This window comes from Pan troglodytes, chromosome 3 (genome assembly GCF_028858775.2).
Source record: "Pan troglodytes isolate AG18354 chromosome 3, NHGRI_mPanTro3-v2.0_pri, whole genome shotgun sequence".
Classification (NCBI taxonomy): domain Eukaryota; kingdom Metazoa; phylum Chordata; class Mammalia; order Primates; family Hominidae; genus Pan; species Pan troglodytes.
Genome location: NC_072401.2, coordinates 185157049 through 185175520, shown reverse-complemented (window position 1 = coordinate 185175520; position 18472 = coordinate 185157049). Strand labels below are relative to the sequence as shown.

Here is an 18472-nt window from a genome sequence, read left to right as displayed (position 1 = left end):
AAACGTAGGGGGGCCACGCGTGGTGGCTCATGTCTGTAATCCCAACACTTTGGGAGGCCAAGGCAGGTAGATTACCTGAGGTCAGGAGTTCGAGACCAGCCTGGTCAACATGGTGAAACCCTGTCTCTACCAAACATACAAAAATCAGCTGGGTATGGTAGTGGGTGCCTGTAATCCCAGCTACTTGGGAGGCTAAGACAGGAGAATCGCTTGAACCTGGGAGGCAGAGGTTGCAGTGAGCTGAGATCGCACCACAGCACCCCAGCCTGGGTGATAGAGCGAGACTCCATCTCAAAAAAAAGAAAAGGAAAAAAGAAAATGTAGGCGGATTGTCAGGCAACTTGAAGGGCCTGCTTGAACTCTGTCGCTAATTGAACAAATGAGCCGTCAGCATAGTCGTGTGTTACTCTGGCCACTTACTAGCTGCCTGACTGCAGCGGCTGAGGAGGCTGACAGCTGGGTTTAGACGACAGGGCCAAGGCAGGGGGAGGAGGGAGGGGGTTGAAAATGTGTACCAGCGGGTGATTAACATGACAGCCACACAATCTGAGTCAGGCAGAGGCCAAGGCCAACCTGGGAAGGTGGAAGGGTAGGAAGGAGGGTTTGGAGGAAATATTTTGGAGGTCATGGTGGTGCTGAACAACTGTTCAGTGAGAGTAGAGGAGGGAGTGAACAACAATGTTGGCCAGAGGGTGGGATGCTTCAAATTGAGAGTGTATTTTTTGGTGGTAGGTAGAGTTTGGTACTTGCAAAGTCTAAGGTAACTCCAAGGAGGTAGATGGCTGAGGCAGGATTTAAGGTGTGAGTCAAGGCCAGAATATTGAACAGATTGTTTCTGTCCATTTCTAATGTTTTTGCTCTCACATATCTTAAAATATTTTTGAAATACTACGTACCCTCTCACATATATAAGTTGACCTCTAAAATGTTTTGCTATAAACTTCCATGATTACAACAAATGTAATTTCCGGTATATTGTCTATACTGTCTTTTTTGTTTTTCTTTTCAGACAGAGTCTTGCTCTGTCACCCAGGCTGGAGAACAGTGGCGTGATCTCGGCTCACTGCAACCTCCACCTCCCAGGTTCAAGCGATTCTCCTGCCTCAACCTCCCGAGTAGCTGGGACTACAGGCATGCATCATGAGACCTGGCTAATTTTTGTATTTTTAGTAGAAATGGGGTTTTGTCATGTTGGCCAGGCTGGTCTCAAACTCCTGACCTCAAGTGATCCACCTGCCTCGGCCTCCCAAAGTGCTGGGATTAGAGCTGTGAGCCACTGCACCTGGCCTATACTGTCATTTTTAAATAAAAAATTTAAATATTACATGGCTCAAATAAGTTCAACGGAATCTAAGTGCTATACCACATATTTTTTAAAATACCTACAATAAGAGTTTTAACATTGCTTTTCCCCTAAAATTGTATTTCTATTCCACTTCCCCCACAAAATAGTATCCTAATGATGTATTCTTATTCTCGAGTCATTTGATTACCCTATTATACTTCTTGCAACAAACAAAAGCATATATAATTCTCAAAGTTAAAAACTTTTTCTGAATTTAGTATTGCAATTATTAGTTCCCAATTGATTGAAACATGAACACTGGGAATTGTTAAAATTCATAAACTTGTATTAAACATGACAAGGATTTGGGGGGAAACTTTATGGTGCTTTGAGAAAAGGTTTCCCAGTGTCAGTATTTCAAATATTCCCTATGGTGGCCCATAAGCTTTTAAAATCTGAAGCCACTAAACGGTATGCTCTCCAGTATAGTGTGGTGTTCAGAACCGTGACGAAACCATGAAAGTGAAAAGCTGGTTGGTGTTCATTGTTTTAGAACGTATGGCTCCAGCAGTTTGTGGAACTCAGGTAACGCATCACAGCAATATGGTGGCAGGGTCAGAGCTTCCGGCCCCCATTTTTATGGTAAGATGAGAGGATGGTTATGAAAAGGGAGAAGGGAAATTCTCCCTTTGCACATCCTCCTCCCTTGGACTTCATATTTTATTCTCTTCAGAATAAACAGTAAACTAGTCTCAAAATAGCTTTACCACAAAAATTTACACAGAGTGACAGAGAGCCTGTTACCTCTCAGTATATAGAGCATCAAACACTGCTGTAACTCAATTTTCTGGCTCCAGGAATAAATTCATCATTTAATCCTTCATAGCTGCTGATTTTCCTGAAGACTTCAACTAATTAAGAGATGAAATAAACAGAAAGACAGATTTCCTACTCTCTCACTAAAACATGCTAGAAATGGCAAATTTGGAGCCCCGTCAATGACTCTGCTGGAATTATTACTCTTGGGCAATTAACTACCCCTTTTCTCTAGAGATCTTGTGCCTCATGCACAATTCAGGTTTTAATTCTATCTACAGATGGTATTTTTCCACCCTTAATAGAAATTTTTGATGGTGACACTGGTTAAGCAAATCTGACTTTCTGTAAATGCATTTTACAGAAACAATTACTTTAAGATGACAATGGGACTCTCCTAGGAAAACAGTTTAGTTGATCTTTACAGGTTATAAAGCCAAAGGCGCATCATGATTCGAATAAACTTCAGAGCCCACTGGGAGCACAAGATCGTTGCCTAGGGCCACTTCTCACATCTACTTGACCCTCATGGTAACAATAGAATGTGGCTTGAATTCAGACCCTCCTTATCACTTGCCTTTTATAGTCCTTTCTTTCTCAGAAAGGGACATAAGACGAACAGTGGTCCTTTCTGGGAGTTCCTCTGATCACATATGAAGGTTACTATCCATGTGTGACTATGAACGTATACGAATTCTACCAATTAAGAAGCCAAACAAGTTAATTTATTTTCAAGGTTGAGCTAGTGGGTTATATAACCCAATTGTATTTGACACACAATTCTTGAACAGTATTGTTACTTGTTGCACCAGATTTGGTTAGGGAGGCTTTAAACACTTATACTTCCTCCACCCAATTGAGCAGTACTGTCTAGTAGAAAGAAGATACCGGTCCTTATGCCTGACTGCTGTCTTTAAACAATGGTACAAATGGCACCAAGACCATAGTGCTGGATATAGGAAAGTAGGGAGCTGGGGTATAAGTCCCCCTACAGTAGGATTACTCAGTAGATTTGAATATGATCCATCCTTTCATGGTGTAGTGTAGGGCAACATTTTCAAACCATTTGAAAGGACCCTACTTCCTCAGAATAGTAAGGTATTATGGGGGAAAAGTGGCAGTATTTCTCAGAACCTCTAATATGTATGTGCCTTCTGAATCTCCAAGAGGAAGAATTTTATATGCAAAGTATCCCAGCTTTCTTGGGCCAGTTAGCATTCTAGGATCCATGGAACGCTTTGGGAAGCCGTAGTTTGGAACACAGTCTCACCCCAAGCCGAGGGACGTCGCCTAGTTACTACAGGATTCCTCTCCACGTTCTACATGGCGTGCTTTTGCAAATTATCTTTCACATTCTGCTTATCTTTGAATTGTCATATCAATGTCGAAAGTCAGGATGTGGCAGGTCTGAGAAAATGTTAAGGAAACAAGTGGCACTGTGTTTACACTTGGGGATTATTTACGAATGCTTATGTATGGGAAAATTCCTTTCATGGCATAACGGTTGCTTCTCTTGTCCCTTTGGTAGGACAGACCTCAGTGGAGCACAACAAGTAAAACAAAGATGTAAGTATCTAGTAAAAACAAAACAAAACAAAATAGTAAACCCTCTACCTTAATCCTGGATGTAAAGTAGTATAAAAATCTACTTTTAGCTACTATTTGCAACTCACTGGACTAGCCACTTGTTGAAATACTTAGGGAGGTACTGCAAACTCTCACACATAAGGTACTTTTTTACAAAAGTGCTTTACAAAGAACCCAGACTCACTCTTGTTAGCTTAAATGGATAAAAGTCTCGTTTTGAGATCTTCAAGTGACATGAAAATGATATAAATTTTTAAAATCAATTCCAGATAATTAAGCATTTAGTCTACTATTAGGAGGGGAAATCTAATTTAAAATAAATTTAATACAGTGAAGACTAAAATAGAAAGAGAATACTTTAGGCCGGGTGAGGTGGCTCACGCCTATAATCCCAGCACTTTGGGAGGCCGAAGGGGGCGGATCACCTGACATCAGGAGTTGGAGACCAGCCTGGCCAACATGGTGAAACCCCATCTCTACTAAAAATACAAAAATTAGCCAGTGTGGTGGTGCATGCCTGTAATCCCAGCTACCTGGGAGGCTGAGGCAGGAGAATTGCTGGAACCCGGAGGTGGAGGTTGCCGTGAGCTGAGATTGTGCCACTGCACTCCAGCCTGGGTGACAGAGCAAGACTTTCTCTAAAAAAAAAAAAAAAAAAATACAAGGCCAGGCACAGTGGCTCATGCCTGTAATCCCTGCACTTTGGGAGCCCGAGGCGGGTGGATCATCTGAGGTCGGGAGTTCAAGACCAGCCTGACCAACATGGAGAAACCCCGTCTTACTAAAAATACAAAATTAGCCGGGCCTGGTGGTGCATGCCTGTAATCCCAGCTATTCGGGAGGCTGAAGCAGGAGAATCACTTGAACCTGGGAGGCAGAGTTTGCAGTGAGCCGAGATCGTGCCATTGTGCCATTGCGCCATTGCACTCCAGCCTAGGCAACAAGAGTGAAATTCTATCTCAAAAAAAAAAAAAAAAAAACCAACAACAACAACAAAAAATTAGCCAGGCGTGGTGGCACACACCTGTAATCGCAGCTACTTGGGAGGCTGAGGCAGGAGAATTGCTTGAACCTGGGAGGCAGAGGTTGCAATCAGCCAAGATTGCGCCACTGCACTCCAGCCTGCCTGGGCAAGAGTGAGGCTGTCTCAAAAAAAAAAAAAAAAAAAAAGAGAGAGAGAATACTTTAGGTAACTCTAGCTTTTCTCCCTCTCTTAACTGGGCACAGGAAAATGTCCTTATTTGTCACTGGATAATTAGAAAAGTGCTGGGTTGTCAATTCCACCAAGTTGCACCTTAGTCAGAATTATCCTGAAGTAACAATGACATTGATGAAGAAAATAGTCTATGCAATACTCAAACACTATAAACTCAAAGCCAAAGCTACTGCAAAGTTTTTGCTGTGAAAATTGAATTTCCCAGTCACGATTTTGCTACGGTGCTTTATAATTGCTTAATCTATGAGAATTTACTTTTTTCAAGTTGATGGGAAATGAATGTAACCAAAAAGGAAAATGTGTTCTAAGATTACAGAAAAAAATTTCTGAAATTTGGAAGATGTTATCACATCTCAGGAAGGCACAGAAAAGCAATGGAAGTCTGTCTAAAAGGCTTGAAATTGCTATGTTCTACCATTTCATATAGTTGGTAAACCACATTCTTCTATTAGAATCAAAAAGATTACTTCCCACCAAGGGTATATGATTCCATATTACTAATCTAAAACCTGAACACCTGGAGAGAAAACTAGCCAGCTGGCCTAACACCTGTTTCTGTGTGGGAAGTTTCTAAGATTAGAATACTGTATAAATAAGTTAAGTCCTCTTGTCAAACAAAGCAATTAGATCTTGCTGTTCAAAGCTAGTAGATGGCGAAACACTGCTATCTGACCACAAGAACAGGGGAGAAAAAACAATCCACATATTAAAAAAACCAAAACTGGTTGGGCACGGTGGCTCACACCTGTAATCCCAGCACTTCGGGAGGCTGAGGCAGATGGATCACTTGAGGTCAGGAGTTCGAGACCAGCCTAACATGGAGAAACTCCATCTCTAATAAAAATACAAAATTAGCCAGGTGTGGTGGTGCATGCCTGTAATCCCAGCTACTCGGGAGGCTGAGGCAGGAGAATCACTTGAACCCAGGAGGCGGAGGTTGCGGTGAGCCAAGATCACACCATTGCACTCCAGCCTGGGCAACAAGAGCGAAACTCTGTCTCAAAAAAACCCAAAAAAAAACAAACAAAAAAAACCATACATTGAAGTCAAGCACTAGATACTCTCTTAGAATCTATTTATTCTGAAGCTAGACACAGATTCAACCAAATGCTTTTCCAACACACAACAAACTAAGAGGGATACAAACTACAAGGCAGACAGTTTTAGAAGCAAGGAAGCATGAAAAACATCAAAAGCAGCCAAATTTATTTTAAAAACCACTCGGAAGCAAGTACAGAGGCAAATGGTCCTCCATACTGGAGCAAGATTTAAGAATATCACTGTATAATCACATGGTGTTGAGTCAAAGGATGAATACATTAAATGTTTGTTTGTCCTACTATATGCCAAGAAGAATTTAAGGACATATTTAAGAAGGCAGGAAAATTTTTATCCAATACAATTAAAATCTGAAAGACTACTTTTAGCTCTTATAGGTACACAGCTATCCAAAATACCAAAATATGCTGCTGCAGTAAAAATCTCATTCCTCCTGTGTTTATGACATGGACATGTTGCTTTTATCCAATTTGTAAGGAAATTGGAATTTTTGTTTTGATAATAGAGACTGCTAAATCAAGAACCCACTAGCTAGTGGATAACTGAGGAAATTAGCTGGGTAATTCTAAGGATTTTTCAGGTCTGGAATGCTGGGCCCAAGAGTGATGGTATTGCAAGGCTGGCCCAGGAAACCTCTCTCAGCTCCCAAAGAGATGCACTACGGCCCGGCTCAGGCCTGTAATCCCAGCACTTTGGGAGGCCAAGTGGGGGGCGGGGGGGCGGGGCGGATCGCTTGAGGCCAGGAGTTCAAGACCAGCCTGGTCAACATGGTGAAATCCTGTCTGTACAAAAAATATAAAAATTAGCCAGGCGTGGTGGTACACGCCTGTGATCCCAGCTACTTAGGAGGCTGAGGCAGGAGAATTGCTTGAACCTGGAAGGCGGAGGTTGCCATGAGCCAAGATCGCACAACTGCACTCCAGCCTGGGTGACAGAGCAAGACTCCGTGTAAAAAAAAAAAAGAGAGAGATGCACTGAGAAGGTGCCATTTTTAATCCTCAGATGAAAAAAGAGGTAAGACTAGAAACTCCTTTGGGGTCAGGATAATGTCACTCTAGTACTGATATAGACAATGTTGGCAAATACCTTATGAGGTTTACAGAAACCTTAATTAAGAGGCAACATCCATCTGCATGCAGCTAGACAAGTGCTGTTAAACTAAGAAATGTTAATATTGTTTTATACTGATAGTCAAGGAACTGCACTGGTTAACCTTTTGTTAAAAGTGTTTTCCGGAGTAGGATGGTAAGGTAAGTACTCAAGAAAAGTCTCAAAATCCATTTGATCACATCATGCAGAAAGACTCAATTTGGTGTTTACGTGTCTTTTACCCTTACCTAACGTTACTTACTAATCACGCCTTTTAATTAAAAAAAGGATAGACTTGGGCTCTCTTCACTGGCCGTACTGCATAGCTAGAGTTTAATAACACTGTTTTTATTACATTTTAAGGTAGTCTTCTAGTCGCAGAAAGTGATACTAATTTTCCATTTGCCAAAGTGATATGCTTCCTTTTTAAAATAAATTTACATCAAACAGTGAGTTGACTTTAAAAGTACTAAGCACATAGTAGTTTTAAATCTAAAATTAGAATGGTGTGCAGAAATGGCAAAATCCATCAAGATCTGTCTGTGGTGTCTGAAGTGTAGAAAGCCCTGCTTTAAAGTCTACTTACAACGCACGTGAATTAAAGCTGTTATTTTATAAACTACCCAATTAGTAAGTTTGCGACCAGGCGACCTCTTTCCTCAGACTAATGTTAAGATATGAATCACAGCCACACCTTTAGGTAACCATATATTAAATCAGCCATTTTCCAGCTGAACAAACTGCAGGCCAAAGAGGACGAGTGACCTGTCCAAGATCACAGGTTGAGTCCGCGTCTCTGGAATCTTGGTCCAGACCACTTCCCTCGCATTGAAATAGGAGACGATGAAGGAGCTGTGGTTTCTCTGATTGATGTAGTTCAGGCAATATAGTAAAGGAAGTCCCAAAATAACTAACTTCACTTAAAATGTATTTTGAACAACATAAAACTACTAAGTACTTGATTCAGACAGCGCCGAAGAGCCGTCTAGCCGTCTAGCTTACTTACGTTAACTGCTCCTTGAAAATTTGCTCCTTCCATTTCAGGAGGGGGAATGAGGACAGAACCCCAGAGGAAGCCACCTAATAGGTATATGAAAAGGACTGGGGAGATGCAATTTTTCTGGTGTACTGTAGAGATTTTGAAAATTTGTTATTTTTTGTTTATTTTTTCATGCCTGCATCCAGGCAACAAAATGAGTAGTCAGCTCATGTGAAGTTTTGATCCAAACCTGCAGCTTGGCCACAGTCCTGGCATTCCGGGGCCATTCACTCTCCTACTCTCCCAGGTGATGCTCCACACCTCTCATTCCTACAGACTTGCAACTCCCTTCCCCATCACTTCCTCAGCTGGGAAAGTGGAAGCTATCATTTTCCCAATAACAAGGTTAGCAACCTACCTGCATATACGCCCCATTCACTCCAGAATCTAAGCTCCACAAGGTTACAGATTGTCTCATTTTGGTCACTGCTTTATCCCCAGTACAAACGATGCCTTGCAAATAGGTGCACAATAAATATTTGAGTAAGTGAATAAAAGTGCTGCCCTCCCTGTGGACATGGACAAGGCACTGCCTCTTCTGCCTACTGAGACCAGCCTCTCCTGAGTCCTGCATCCCACTCCGTCTTGCCTATTCAGTTTCCCCATCAACAGCATTCACTTGCCCCTCCTAACGGGATTCCTCCAGCATATGGTCAATCAGGCCATACTATTTCCCGAATAGCTTAAGTCCTGCCTTAGCTCACCTCCGCCTCAGTTATAACCCATCTCTGTTCCCCTTTGCAAGGCTTGTCTGCAGTTGCCATCTCTATTTCAGTCCCCTTCTGCTCACAATCCAGACTCCAAACGTGCAGCTTGTTAACGACAATCCCCGCAATCTAACAGTTAGTTCTGTGTTCATCTTCCTTCAACAGCACCTGAATGAGCCGACGACTCCCTTCTTGAAACACTTTATTTCACATCACGGAGAGCTCTCCTCAGGTTCCTTTGCTGGCTCCTCCCCATTTTAGATGTTGGAGTGACACAGGGCTGACCCTCTCTCCTCCCCATCTACTTGGTTGCTACTCAAAATGCGGGCCCCGGCCCAGCGGCATCAGCATCACTGAGAAGCTTGCTAGAAATGCAGACCCTCGGGCCCCACGTCAGATCTCCTGAAGCAGAATCTGGATCTTAACCAAACATGCTTATTAACATTTGAGAAGCTCTAATTTCCTGAGTAATTTCAGTCACATGGCTTCAAATGCCATAGAGATGACTCTCCAAAATGTTCACCTCCTATTACCCTAAGAGTCATACGCGGGGCTCCATGCTGGATTCTACTGGAAATCTATTAGGCATCTCAAACCTAAGTGCAAACCATAAATTTTTATTCTTTTTCCCCCTTCAGGCCAAAAACCCGAGTCACCCTTGTCATCTCTTTGCCTTCCAATCCCTGGGCCAAAGTTCTGTTGGCTGTACCTTTAGTACACAGAGTCCTACCACTAGCCACTACTGCTGCTGCTACCACCCTAGGCTAAGCCACCAACACTCGATGTGAAGACTTCTGAGTTGCTATTAAATCTTCTGAGTTGCTTCTCCTAAATCTATTTTCACCCAGGTTCCCTATAATATTGTATACACAGTATCCAGAGTGACCTTTATGTCAGACCATGGCTCAAACCCCTCAATGGCTTCCCAAGTTTCCTACCATGGCTTCCAAGAGTCCCCAGTTCCCAGCCCCTTGTACACTGTGCTCTAATGCCCTGCTTTAGTCAACCTGCCAAGCTTGTTCCCTCCTCCCTCCCTCAAATCTTTGCCTGCCTTATTTCTGCTCTTAGCTCTAAGGATTACTTCCTTAGGGACACCTTTTAAAATTACCATAAATAAAAGACTCGCCACCCCCCCTTCCATTCATTTCCAGCCCTTTACTCAGTTTTCCTTTCACTTTAGCAATTTACCTGACATTTTAGGTATCTGACTCCTCCACTAGAATGTATCGTCCACAAGCAGGGATATTTCCTTTTTACACCACAACTGCTTAAAACGGTGCCTGGCACATTAATTAGCACTCAGATGTTGAGTATTCAGGCACTGGTGGTGGAGCCACTGGGGGCAGGAGATGCTCTCATGTGTGTATAAGCATCTGTATCTGCTTCAGATTTGCATACATCTGGATGTAGATAATCCACAGCAGCTTTCAATAAGTTGAAAACTGTGAAATGTGGCAGTGGTTCCAAAACATTTCCATATATTATAATGGGGATCTTTAAAAAATTCTAATGCTTAAACCACATTCCAAATGAATTTAGATCACAATTGCTGAGGGTGGGGCACAGATACCAGTATTTGTTGAAACTCCCACGTAATTCCAACGTTAAGTTTGGGAACCACTGGTGTATACAGTATGAGTTGGTAACCATGATATGACATCCAGAATACTCAACAAAAGAAATTCCAGTCCTAATGCTACGCATGCTTAAGACTTCTACTTCCAAGATGTGTAGAAAACAAAACAAAAAAGTCATAAAACTGTTTCAGATATTAGGTCTTAAAGAGAGCACACCTTCCAGGATTTTCCAGGTTCGTTTTCCCATCAAGTCTAATCCAAACTTTGGCATTTCTATTAGGAAGTCGTTTCTTTTCTCCCATCTGCCAAGGCAGATTTACGTATGAAAAAGTGGTGACTTCTATGTAAGTCGCATCTGAAGGCTTTGGGGGTTTTGTCCATACTGATATTTTTAATGGTGTCAAGTAAAAAGCTCCATTCTGGTAACAAGGTTGTAATCACTAAAACAAAATGCCATATTCTCAAAAGGATTTCCTTACAACTCAGCTAAGTTATGGTGATGAGAAAGGATTTGCTAAATTCTTAATCATGCTGTCTAACGTTTCTCACTCAAAAGGTAATAGAATCAACTAGCTCCAGTCATGAATCCAAATATTCTTAGGACAGAAGCTAACAAATATTGCACATTTACCCATCTCCAAACTCACCTTTAAACTATCTTTATACCTCAGAATGAAGGACAAAATTAATGAAAGAGAAGTCATGTCATTATTAAAATCCTCACTATAGTGCAAATACTAGAAATTTCCAAGGAATCTTGGAGATATTTAAGCCAACTCATTTTACAGGTGAATGACCTGACACCCAGACAAGGTGAAATGACATGCCTAAAAGTCACACAGGAGAGCTAGAAGAGAAAAAAAGCATTTTTTTTTTTCCCAAAACAAGCAGACAGGATTTTTCATGTTAATCAAAAAGAATCAAGATCATCAGATTAGGAAGAAATGAGGAATAAAACATATGTTACACATAGATTTAAAGAACTAGTCAATCTGCTGCCCCCAAAACCAAAACCTTCTCTAAACATATGGACATACATCCATCAAGATGCTTACCCTTCAAATATCAGAATCTTGGAAAATTCAATTTACAAATACATTAATTGCATTATGATGATGAAATAAGTTAATTAAATGTGAAAACATCAAACAGCACCAATACTAGAAGTTAAGACGGTAAATACACTATTATTTAAAATAGTCACTGATTGGGACAGAAATGAACAATAACCACTAGCAAAACCATTTAAAACAACTCTCTGACATAAAGGCAATATGTAAAGACTACTATATGCCCCTTTCCACTGACAGGCCTGTGGCTAGGCATCCTGGCAGCAGGTCACATGGAAAATACTATTAATTAAGATGTATTTTTAAATTGTTCAACCTTGAGCCGTGATACTATATAACCCAAAGTTTGCCAATGTAAGCCAATGTATATTTTTGGTATGCTAACTACTCTTACCTGTCCCAATTAAAAGAAAACACAAAACAACTCCCTTATTAAGCACTAGACTAAGTATATCTACAAAGCAGCAGCAAGGCATTGACAAATGGGCTACTGACAGTGGATCAAAATGCTACTAAGCAAAAGACAGCAGCACGTACTCTCATAAGAGCACATTATTCCACGTGGAATCCCAAATTACTCTTATCTCCAGTTCCTTAAACTCCTAGAAGACTAGAGATGAACAAGCCAACGTATAAATAGGACTAGGGAAAAAGAAGCTCAAATGGCATAGTGTCTGTATTTTAAAGTACCCAAGATCATTTGATGCTTAAGAGAAATCCCACTACATCTAACATTTTTTTAAGCATGTATAACTAAAATGCTAGTGAAACTTTTGTGTTTACCCAAAAAATAACATTGCAGTTTTAAGTGAAAATGAAATAGGCATCGTTTGTGAAATTTTTATAATGTTTACACCACCCTCTTCCTGTTCCCTGCTCCTTTCATCAGGTGATCTGAAGACTACCTGGTTGGAAATATTTGGTAACTCAGTGCAGAAAATTAAGGTCACAGACAAAGTACAACAACTTTTAATACACCATTAATACTAATGATTAAAAATTATTGCATAGTCTTATGCATTTACCCTAAAACATTTTCTGAAAGCAAACGAATTATATAAAAGACAAATAACCCTTTAAAATGTGGATGGCCTTTACTACCTCGATCTTCTATCCTTTTTTGTCTTTTCAGTACTTTTGTCCATTGTTTTCTCATTATCTCCCCTGCACTTTGGGCAATACCATTTCCCCTTTGGTTTATAGGTAAGTGAAACACATGAAAAGTGAAACCATTCAATTGGACACTGTTCATTGTCACATCCTATCATCTCCCCATAAGACACTTGGTTGCATAAGCAGTATGTAGGTTCATTAGGATCTATTGCAAACTCAACAGGTGAAGCTTCCCTTTCCTGCTTGGCCTTGGAGCGTTTCTTTTTCTTTGCTGACTTGGATTTCTTTTCTTTAGGTGGCTGATCATCACAGTCTTCAATCCCATTTGCCATGTGACATAAATCACGGCTTTCACTGGTCCGCTGCCTGCGGGGTCTTCTTGAAGATCTTTCTGGTTGGCTGGAATCCATCTTTGCTTTATCTGAGGCTCGTTCACTTTCAGCAGGATCTTGGAAACACTGTGAGTGTAACTCCATTTGTCTTGCCCGATTTTCCACCAATTCGAGCATTTGTGTAACAATCTGTATTTTTTCATCTCCCAATTCTTGACTATTAATTAGTGCTCTCTGGAGAAGCTGCTGTAGACGTTTCTTCTGGTTTAAATCATCTTCTTTCTTATATTTTTCATAGACATCATCAATTTCCTTTAACGTTTCTAAAAAAAGGAAAAGAAAAATGAGAACGTTATCATGTGTTAGCAGACACAACATTTCCAAGGTAGTTATTTTTTACAGAATTGAAGTTAGAACTCAAACCATGAAACCATACTCCTCTTTGGTACATATACATTAAAAACTATTTCATACAAAGACCACATTATCTAATATGAAAGTATAGTTCGAAATAAAGTAATGAAAAGAAAGAACACAAAACTAATACTCATTAATCTATATTAAAAAGAGGCTGGGCGCGGTGGCTCACGCCTGTAATCCCAGCACCTTGGGAGGCCGAGGCGGGTGGATCACGAGGTCAGGAGATCGAGACCACGGTGAAACCCCGTCTCTACTAAAAATACAAAAAAAATTAGCCGGGCGCAGTGGCGGGCGCCTGTAGTCCCAGCTACTCAGGAGGCTGAGGCAGGAGAATGGCGTGAACCCTGGAGGCGGAGCTTGCAGTGAGCCGAGATCGCGCCACTGCACTCCAGCCTGGGAGACAGAGCAAGACTCCGTCTCAAAAAAAAAAAAAAAGGATAAGAGATGTTTGGCTAATTAATGATCAAAAGTATTTCTCATGGGCAGGAACACTGAATGCCACTTTAGTCTACTAAGTACTGTAACACCTTCAAAACAACCCTATATATAAAATGTGCAGGCTGGGGTCCAGCTCTAAAACTTGAAAAGGTTACAGGACTAGGCTACAGATTACTGCCCAACTGTGTTTACAGGATTTACAGTCCAATCAATGACTTGTGACAATGACTTGTGACATGACTCCGGAGATATAGCTTCACTTTCACATCATACATTCTTAACAAAGAAGGCATAAGCAACTCTTAGCTTCCCATCATCTTACTTTTAATGGCTCTACTTTAGCCTCACATGGGAAATTCTGAAAATGAAACTATTTCCAGAGTAGGTTCTGGTTCTGGCATCAACTGACCAAACCACTAACAAAATTACAATAAAGTCAGCACTCGATCATTCTGCCTTTGTAGATAAATCAGTAGTTGGTTCTGAGCTTTCTGAACTGCTGATTTAGTTGTATGGCACGTGGAATACACTTACTTAAATCAAATAAAAATAGCTGAGTCACTAGAAGGTATCCAAAAATCTGAAAATATAATTTCAGATGTCACCAAAAATTTACTTAAGATCAGTTTTGCTCAAATCTGTTTTACTTCTTATTCTTACAAGATGTAATGCTATCTCAAAAGAGTTCTGTCCGCATGGTATTTTTCATACCACATGGCATACTAGTTTTATATTCCAATATTATAATTATTAAAAACAGAAATGTTAGGCAAGTAGATATATACATTGGGGCTGTCTGCAAGTAAGGCACACAAAAGCAAATATTCAACAGAACTCATTAATTAGCTTCTCCCTGGAAATCGCAGGTACTCGTACTTGATGTACAACTGTCTAACTTGGAATATATAACAAAGTGCCACCACACAGTTCAGAGTACTTATACCTGCATAGCATATTTTCGAACAAAGTTCATGTCTATTCCATTTGCTCAGCTCGGCATCTAAGCAGATTTCTTAAGAACCTCATTTCCCTACAGGAAAAATAAGGAAACTGGTTCCCTCAGACACATAAAAAATTGAGGATAAAAAAAAAAGAGGCAAACCTCTTTTCAAATATTTTGTACCTAATAATCAGGTGTTAGAGGCTAAGTACAGTATCTATCATACCAGCACATTGATAGATGAGATAAAAAATTTGTAAGATACCTTATTATATAGTGAAAGAAGACAAGAAATTAACATTTACTCAGCCCCTTCTATGTGGTAAAGATTTTCTCAGTTAATCTCCACAGCAACCCCATGAGGAAGCCATCACTTCTGCTTGTGAAAAAAACTGCAACTCAAGAGATAAGAACCCCAGACTTTGAACTGTGCCAGATCTGTATGTCTGACCTCGCAGTGTAAGCACTTTCTATAAACTATATGAAAGGCACTTGAAATTAAGTATCAAAGTTTAGTTTGAAGGTTGTTATTTATCTAAGAAATTATGAGTGGGAACACTAGAATAAAAATAAAGGTTCTCTAATAACCCTATCCCATAATAAGTACTTCAATTGTGAAATTGTTTTCTTCTTTATTTCTCATTTTATAAGTTTTTCAGCAGTTCTGAAAGTGTCTCAAGTAGGTTAGAAAGAAATTTGACTGCCTATATAATTTATATCACTAAATATTGCTAGAAATATTAGATCCAAAACCAGAAAATACTTAAGCACTAGTGAAGATATAAAAAACATGAAATCTGAACCCAAAATATACATAAACATAAAACTGTGAAAGTTGAGCTCAGTAACCACGTGCAGAGTGAAAACTAGATGAGTTTTTAATCACTAATCACAAACTTCATAGAGCTAAGAATTTGTATAATCTCTCAATCTTGTAAGGCCTACTATATTACTAATGTTACCAGAGCTATTAATACCTGACAATTATAGATGATCCGAAAGATTTCCCTGTCAACAAATTATAGTATCCCTCACCAACTTCAAATAGCTTAACTCTTGTGAAAGGAAACATGTGCCTTCAAAGAAATGTAAAAACCTGCAAGCTTGCTGGGCGCGCTGGCTCACGCCTGCAATCCCAGCACTTTCGGAGGCCGAGGCGGGCGGGTCACCTGAGGTCAGGAGTTCAAGACCATCCTGGCCAACATGGTGAAACTCCGTCTCTACTAAAAATACAAAACTTAGCCCGGCGTGATGGCAGTTGCCTGTAATCCCAGCTACTCGGGAGGCTGAGGCAGGAGAATCGCTTGAACCCGGGAGGCAGAGGTTGCAGTGAGCCAAGATCGAGCCACTGCACTCCAGCCTAGGGGACAGAGCAAGGCTCTGTCTAAAACAACAACACAAACTACAAGCTTTACAAACTTTGGTGTTATCTGAAAAACTAGAAAGGTTCCATATACAATTATTAAGCACGTATCATTTTTAGGTTACCATTCATGTTTGTGCTCCATATCTGTAGAAATCCCCTTGGACAGTTTTTATTAAAATTTAAATTGTTTGAAAACAAAGATATGCACCTACAGTAGCAGGCTCTGGAGCCAAATATTCTACATCGAATTAACTGGACGAGTTACTTGAACTCTTTGTAATCTGTAAAAGAAATATTTATATAATGGTCTGGACCCAGCGCATCAGTTTTAATTCCCTCCCCACCCCCTCCCCAAACACGGATCAGTCCTATGAATCCTATGGATTCAGAAAACAGAAACAAATTTATAAACTAAAAAACATCAGAGACACTTATGTCACCCAAGAAGTGGATTCCTTAGAGACTTTTAAACTATAGGATTACTGGCGTGTCTACAAAAACAGAGAATGGGTCCAGGAAATTATCTTTAAAGTTCGTATGGCTGTTTCCATACTATGTTCAAGGTCTGTTCCTCGATTCAAGGTTATTAAGCGCAACACATTTCCCCTTTTAAACTGCCCTCCTAGTAGCACCACCGATAGTAGGTGGTAACACTGTAAGGAAGGTCGATTCTGTCCCGGGTTCCCGGGTCGGCCCGCAAAGGGTGGTTTCGCCTCCACACTTAAAGTCGGAGAAGGAGGGGCTCGGGGACGCCAGGCGGTTGCCCAGTCAACCAACCCACTTCCTCCTGAAGCCCGGAAGTGACACGTCCCGGAACCTACGCGGAGCCAGGATCCGCGACGGTCCGAGCTGCTGATCGCCGTCCTGATCCATTGGTTGGGAAAGAGGTTGGAAACATCACCGCAAAACATGCTGCAAACCCCGACTCGGACTCCGCTGGGGCCGAACCAACGCCCCCGCACAGCCCCGACTCCCTCCCCAGCAGCCAGCTCGCCACCGCCCCTCTCGCGACCAGCCATTTTCCAGGCCCGCGGGAACGCGCGCCGCGCCCCTCCCACGCCCCTCGTCAAGCCCGCAGGCCCCGCCCCCGGCGCGGGGGCCCTCCCCGCCACACACGCCCCTCTCTTCCTCTCCCGCGGGGGACCCCTCCCCTCTTAACCATTTTGCCGAAAGAACTGGGCTAGGGCTGCAACGCGGGGCGCCCGCGAACTTTCCCGGGGCGAGAGAGCGGAACGGACTGCTCTCCTCCGGGCCGGGGCAGGAGCGCGGAGGAAGGCCCCCTCAGTCCGCCTCCGCGGCCTCTCGCCCCCTCCCCCCGCACGTTCCAAAGCACCCGCACTCCGGGGTGGGGGCGAGTGAGGTGGGGAAGCGCGCCCCGCAGACCAGCGGGAGCCCGGCCGCTCACTCCCTCCGACCCTTGCCCGGCTGCAGTCCCGGGCCGGGGCGGCAGGGTCTGCGGCACGGGGCGGGCCAGCGCCTGAACAAATGCTTGCTGCTTAAAATGGCTGATTCCCCTCAGCGGCAGCTGCAGCCGCTGGGTCTGCAGCGGGGGCTGACAAGCGGCCCCCACCCCCACTCTGGGGACCCCAGAGAAGTACTCGCCCACCGCGGGGCAACGGAGGGCCGCCAACCCGGTCTCCAGTCCTCCCAGTCCCGCTCGGCAGACCCTCGGTGCGCTCGGGGAGACTGTCACGGGAGAAAGGGAAGGTGGCACTCCCCCGGACAGGCTCCCCGCCACCGGCTCCCGAGGCCGGCAGCCCCGCGGCCCCTACCTTGATATTTGTTGTCCAGCTCTCGCAGCACAGACACGTTCCTCTGCATGTCGTGGGGCAGCGACTCCACGCACTCAAGGTAGTCCTGCACGTAGCAGGTGAGCAGCCGGCTCCGCTCCCCGGTCAGGAGCGCGGCCGACGAGTACAGTTGCTGCTGCTGCTGCCCTAACATCCTGCCGATCCGCGCCGTCGCCGCCGCCTCCGCATCCAGCAGCCGCACATGCACCGGCCGCGGCCGCCGCGGGTCCTCAGCTCAGCAGCCGGGCGCCGCGGGGACCCCGCAGCCGCTCGAGAGGGCACGGCCGCGCTCCCCGATCTCCACTCCCCCTAGAGCAGCCCTCACTCCCCGCCCCCGCAGCACCAGCCCAGGGGCGGGGCGAAACCAGGGCTCCCTCCTTTCTCCCCTCCCGCTCCAGGACCGGAGCAGTGGGGATCCCCTCGGCGGGGCCGGCGCCGGGGTCCCGGGCGCTGACACTTCCTGTCCCCCTCGGAGTCCCCAGATGCTACGAGTGCCGTCTCGCAGCCCGGATCCCCATGACAAGCCCGTCGCCGCCCGCCTGTCCCCAGTCACCCTCCGTGCCTCACGGAGAGCCTCCCGCTAGCCTGCCCCCGCCCCTCCGCCCGCGGCCGCCTCTGCGCCTGCGCA

The 18472-nt window shown here is 43.4% G+C and overlaps 1 protein-coding gene across 2 annotated transcripts; it reads right to left on the bottom strand.

Annotated features, from left to right (window-relative positions):
* Nucleotides 1-12398: 12398 nt before the first annotated feature.
* ING2 (inhibitor of growth family member 2) lies at nt 12399-18458 on the bottom strand. Of its 2 annotated transcripts, none has more exons than XM_517550.8 (2): nt 17827-18458; nt 12399-13213 (listed from the first exon to the last, which is right to left on the bottom strand). In XM_517550.8, exons 1-2 carry the CDS (start codon nt 17996-17998, stop codon nt 12543-12545), a joined length of 843 nt encoding a protein of 280 aa, XP_517550.2. In that variant the 5' UTR covers nt 17999-18458; the 3' UTR covers nt 12399-12542. The 2 variants fall into 2 exon arrangements, with proteins under 2 accessions (XP_517550.2, XP_009446895.1); XM_009448620.3 differs by lacking the exon at nt 17827-18458 and adding an exon at nt 16876-17097.
* Between the last annotated feature and the right edge of the window lie 14 nt (nt 18459-18472).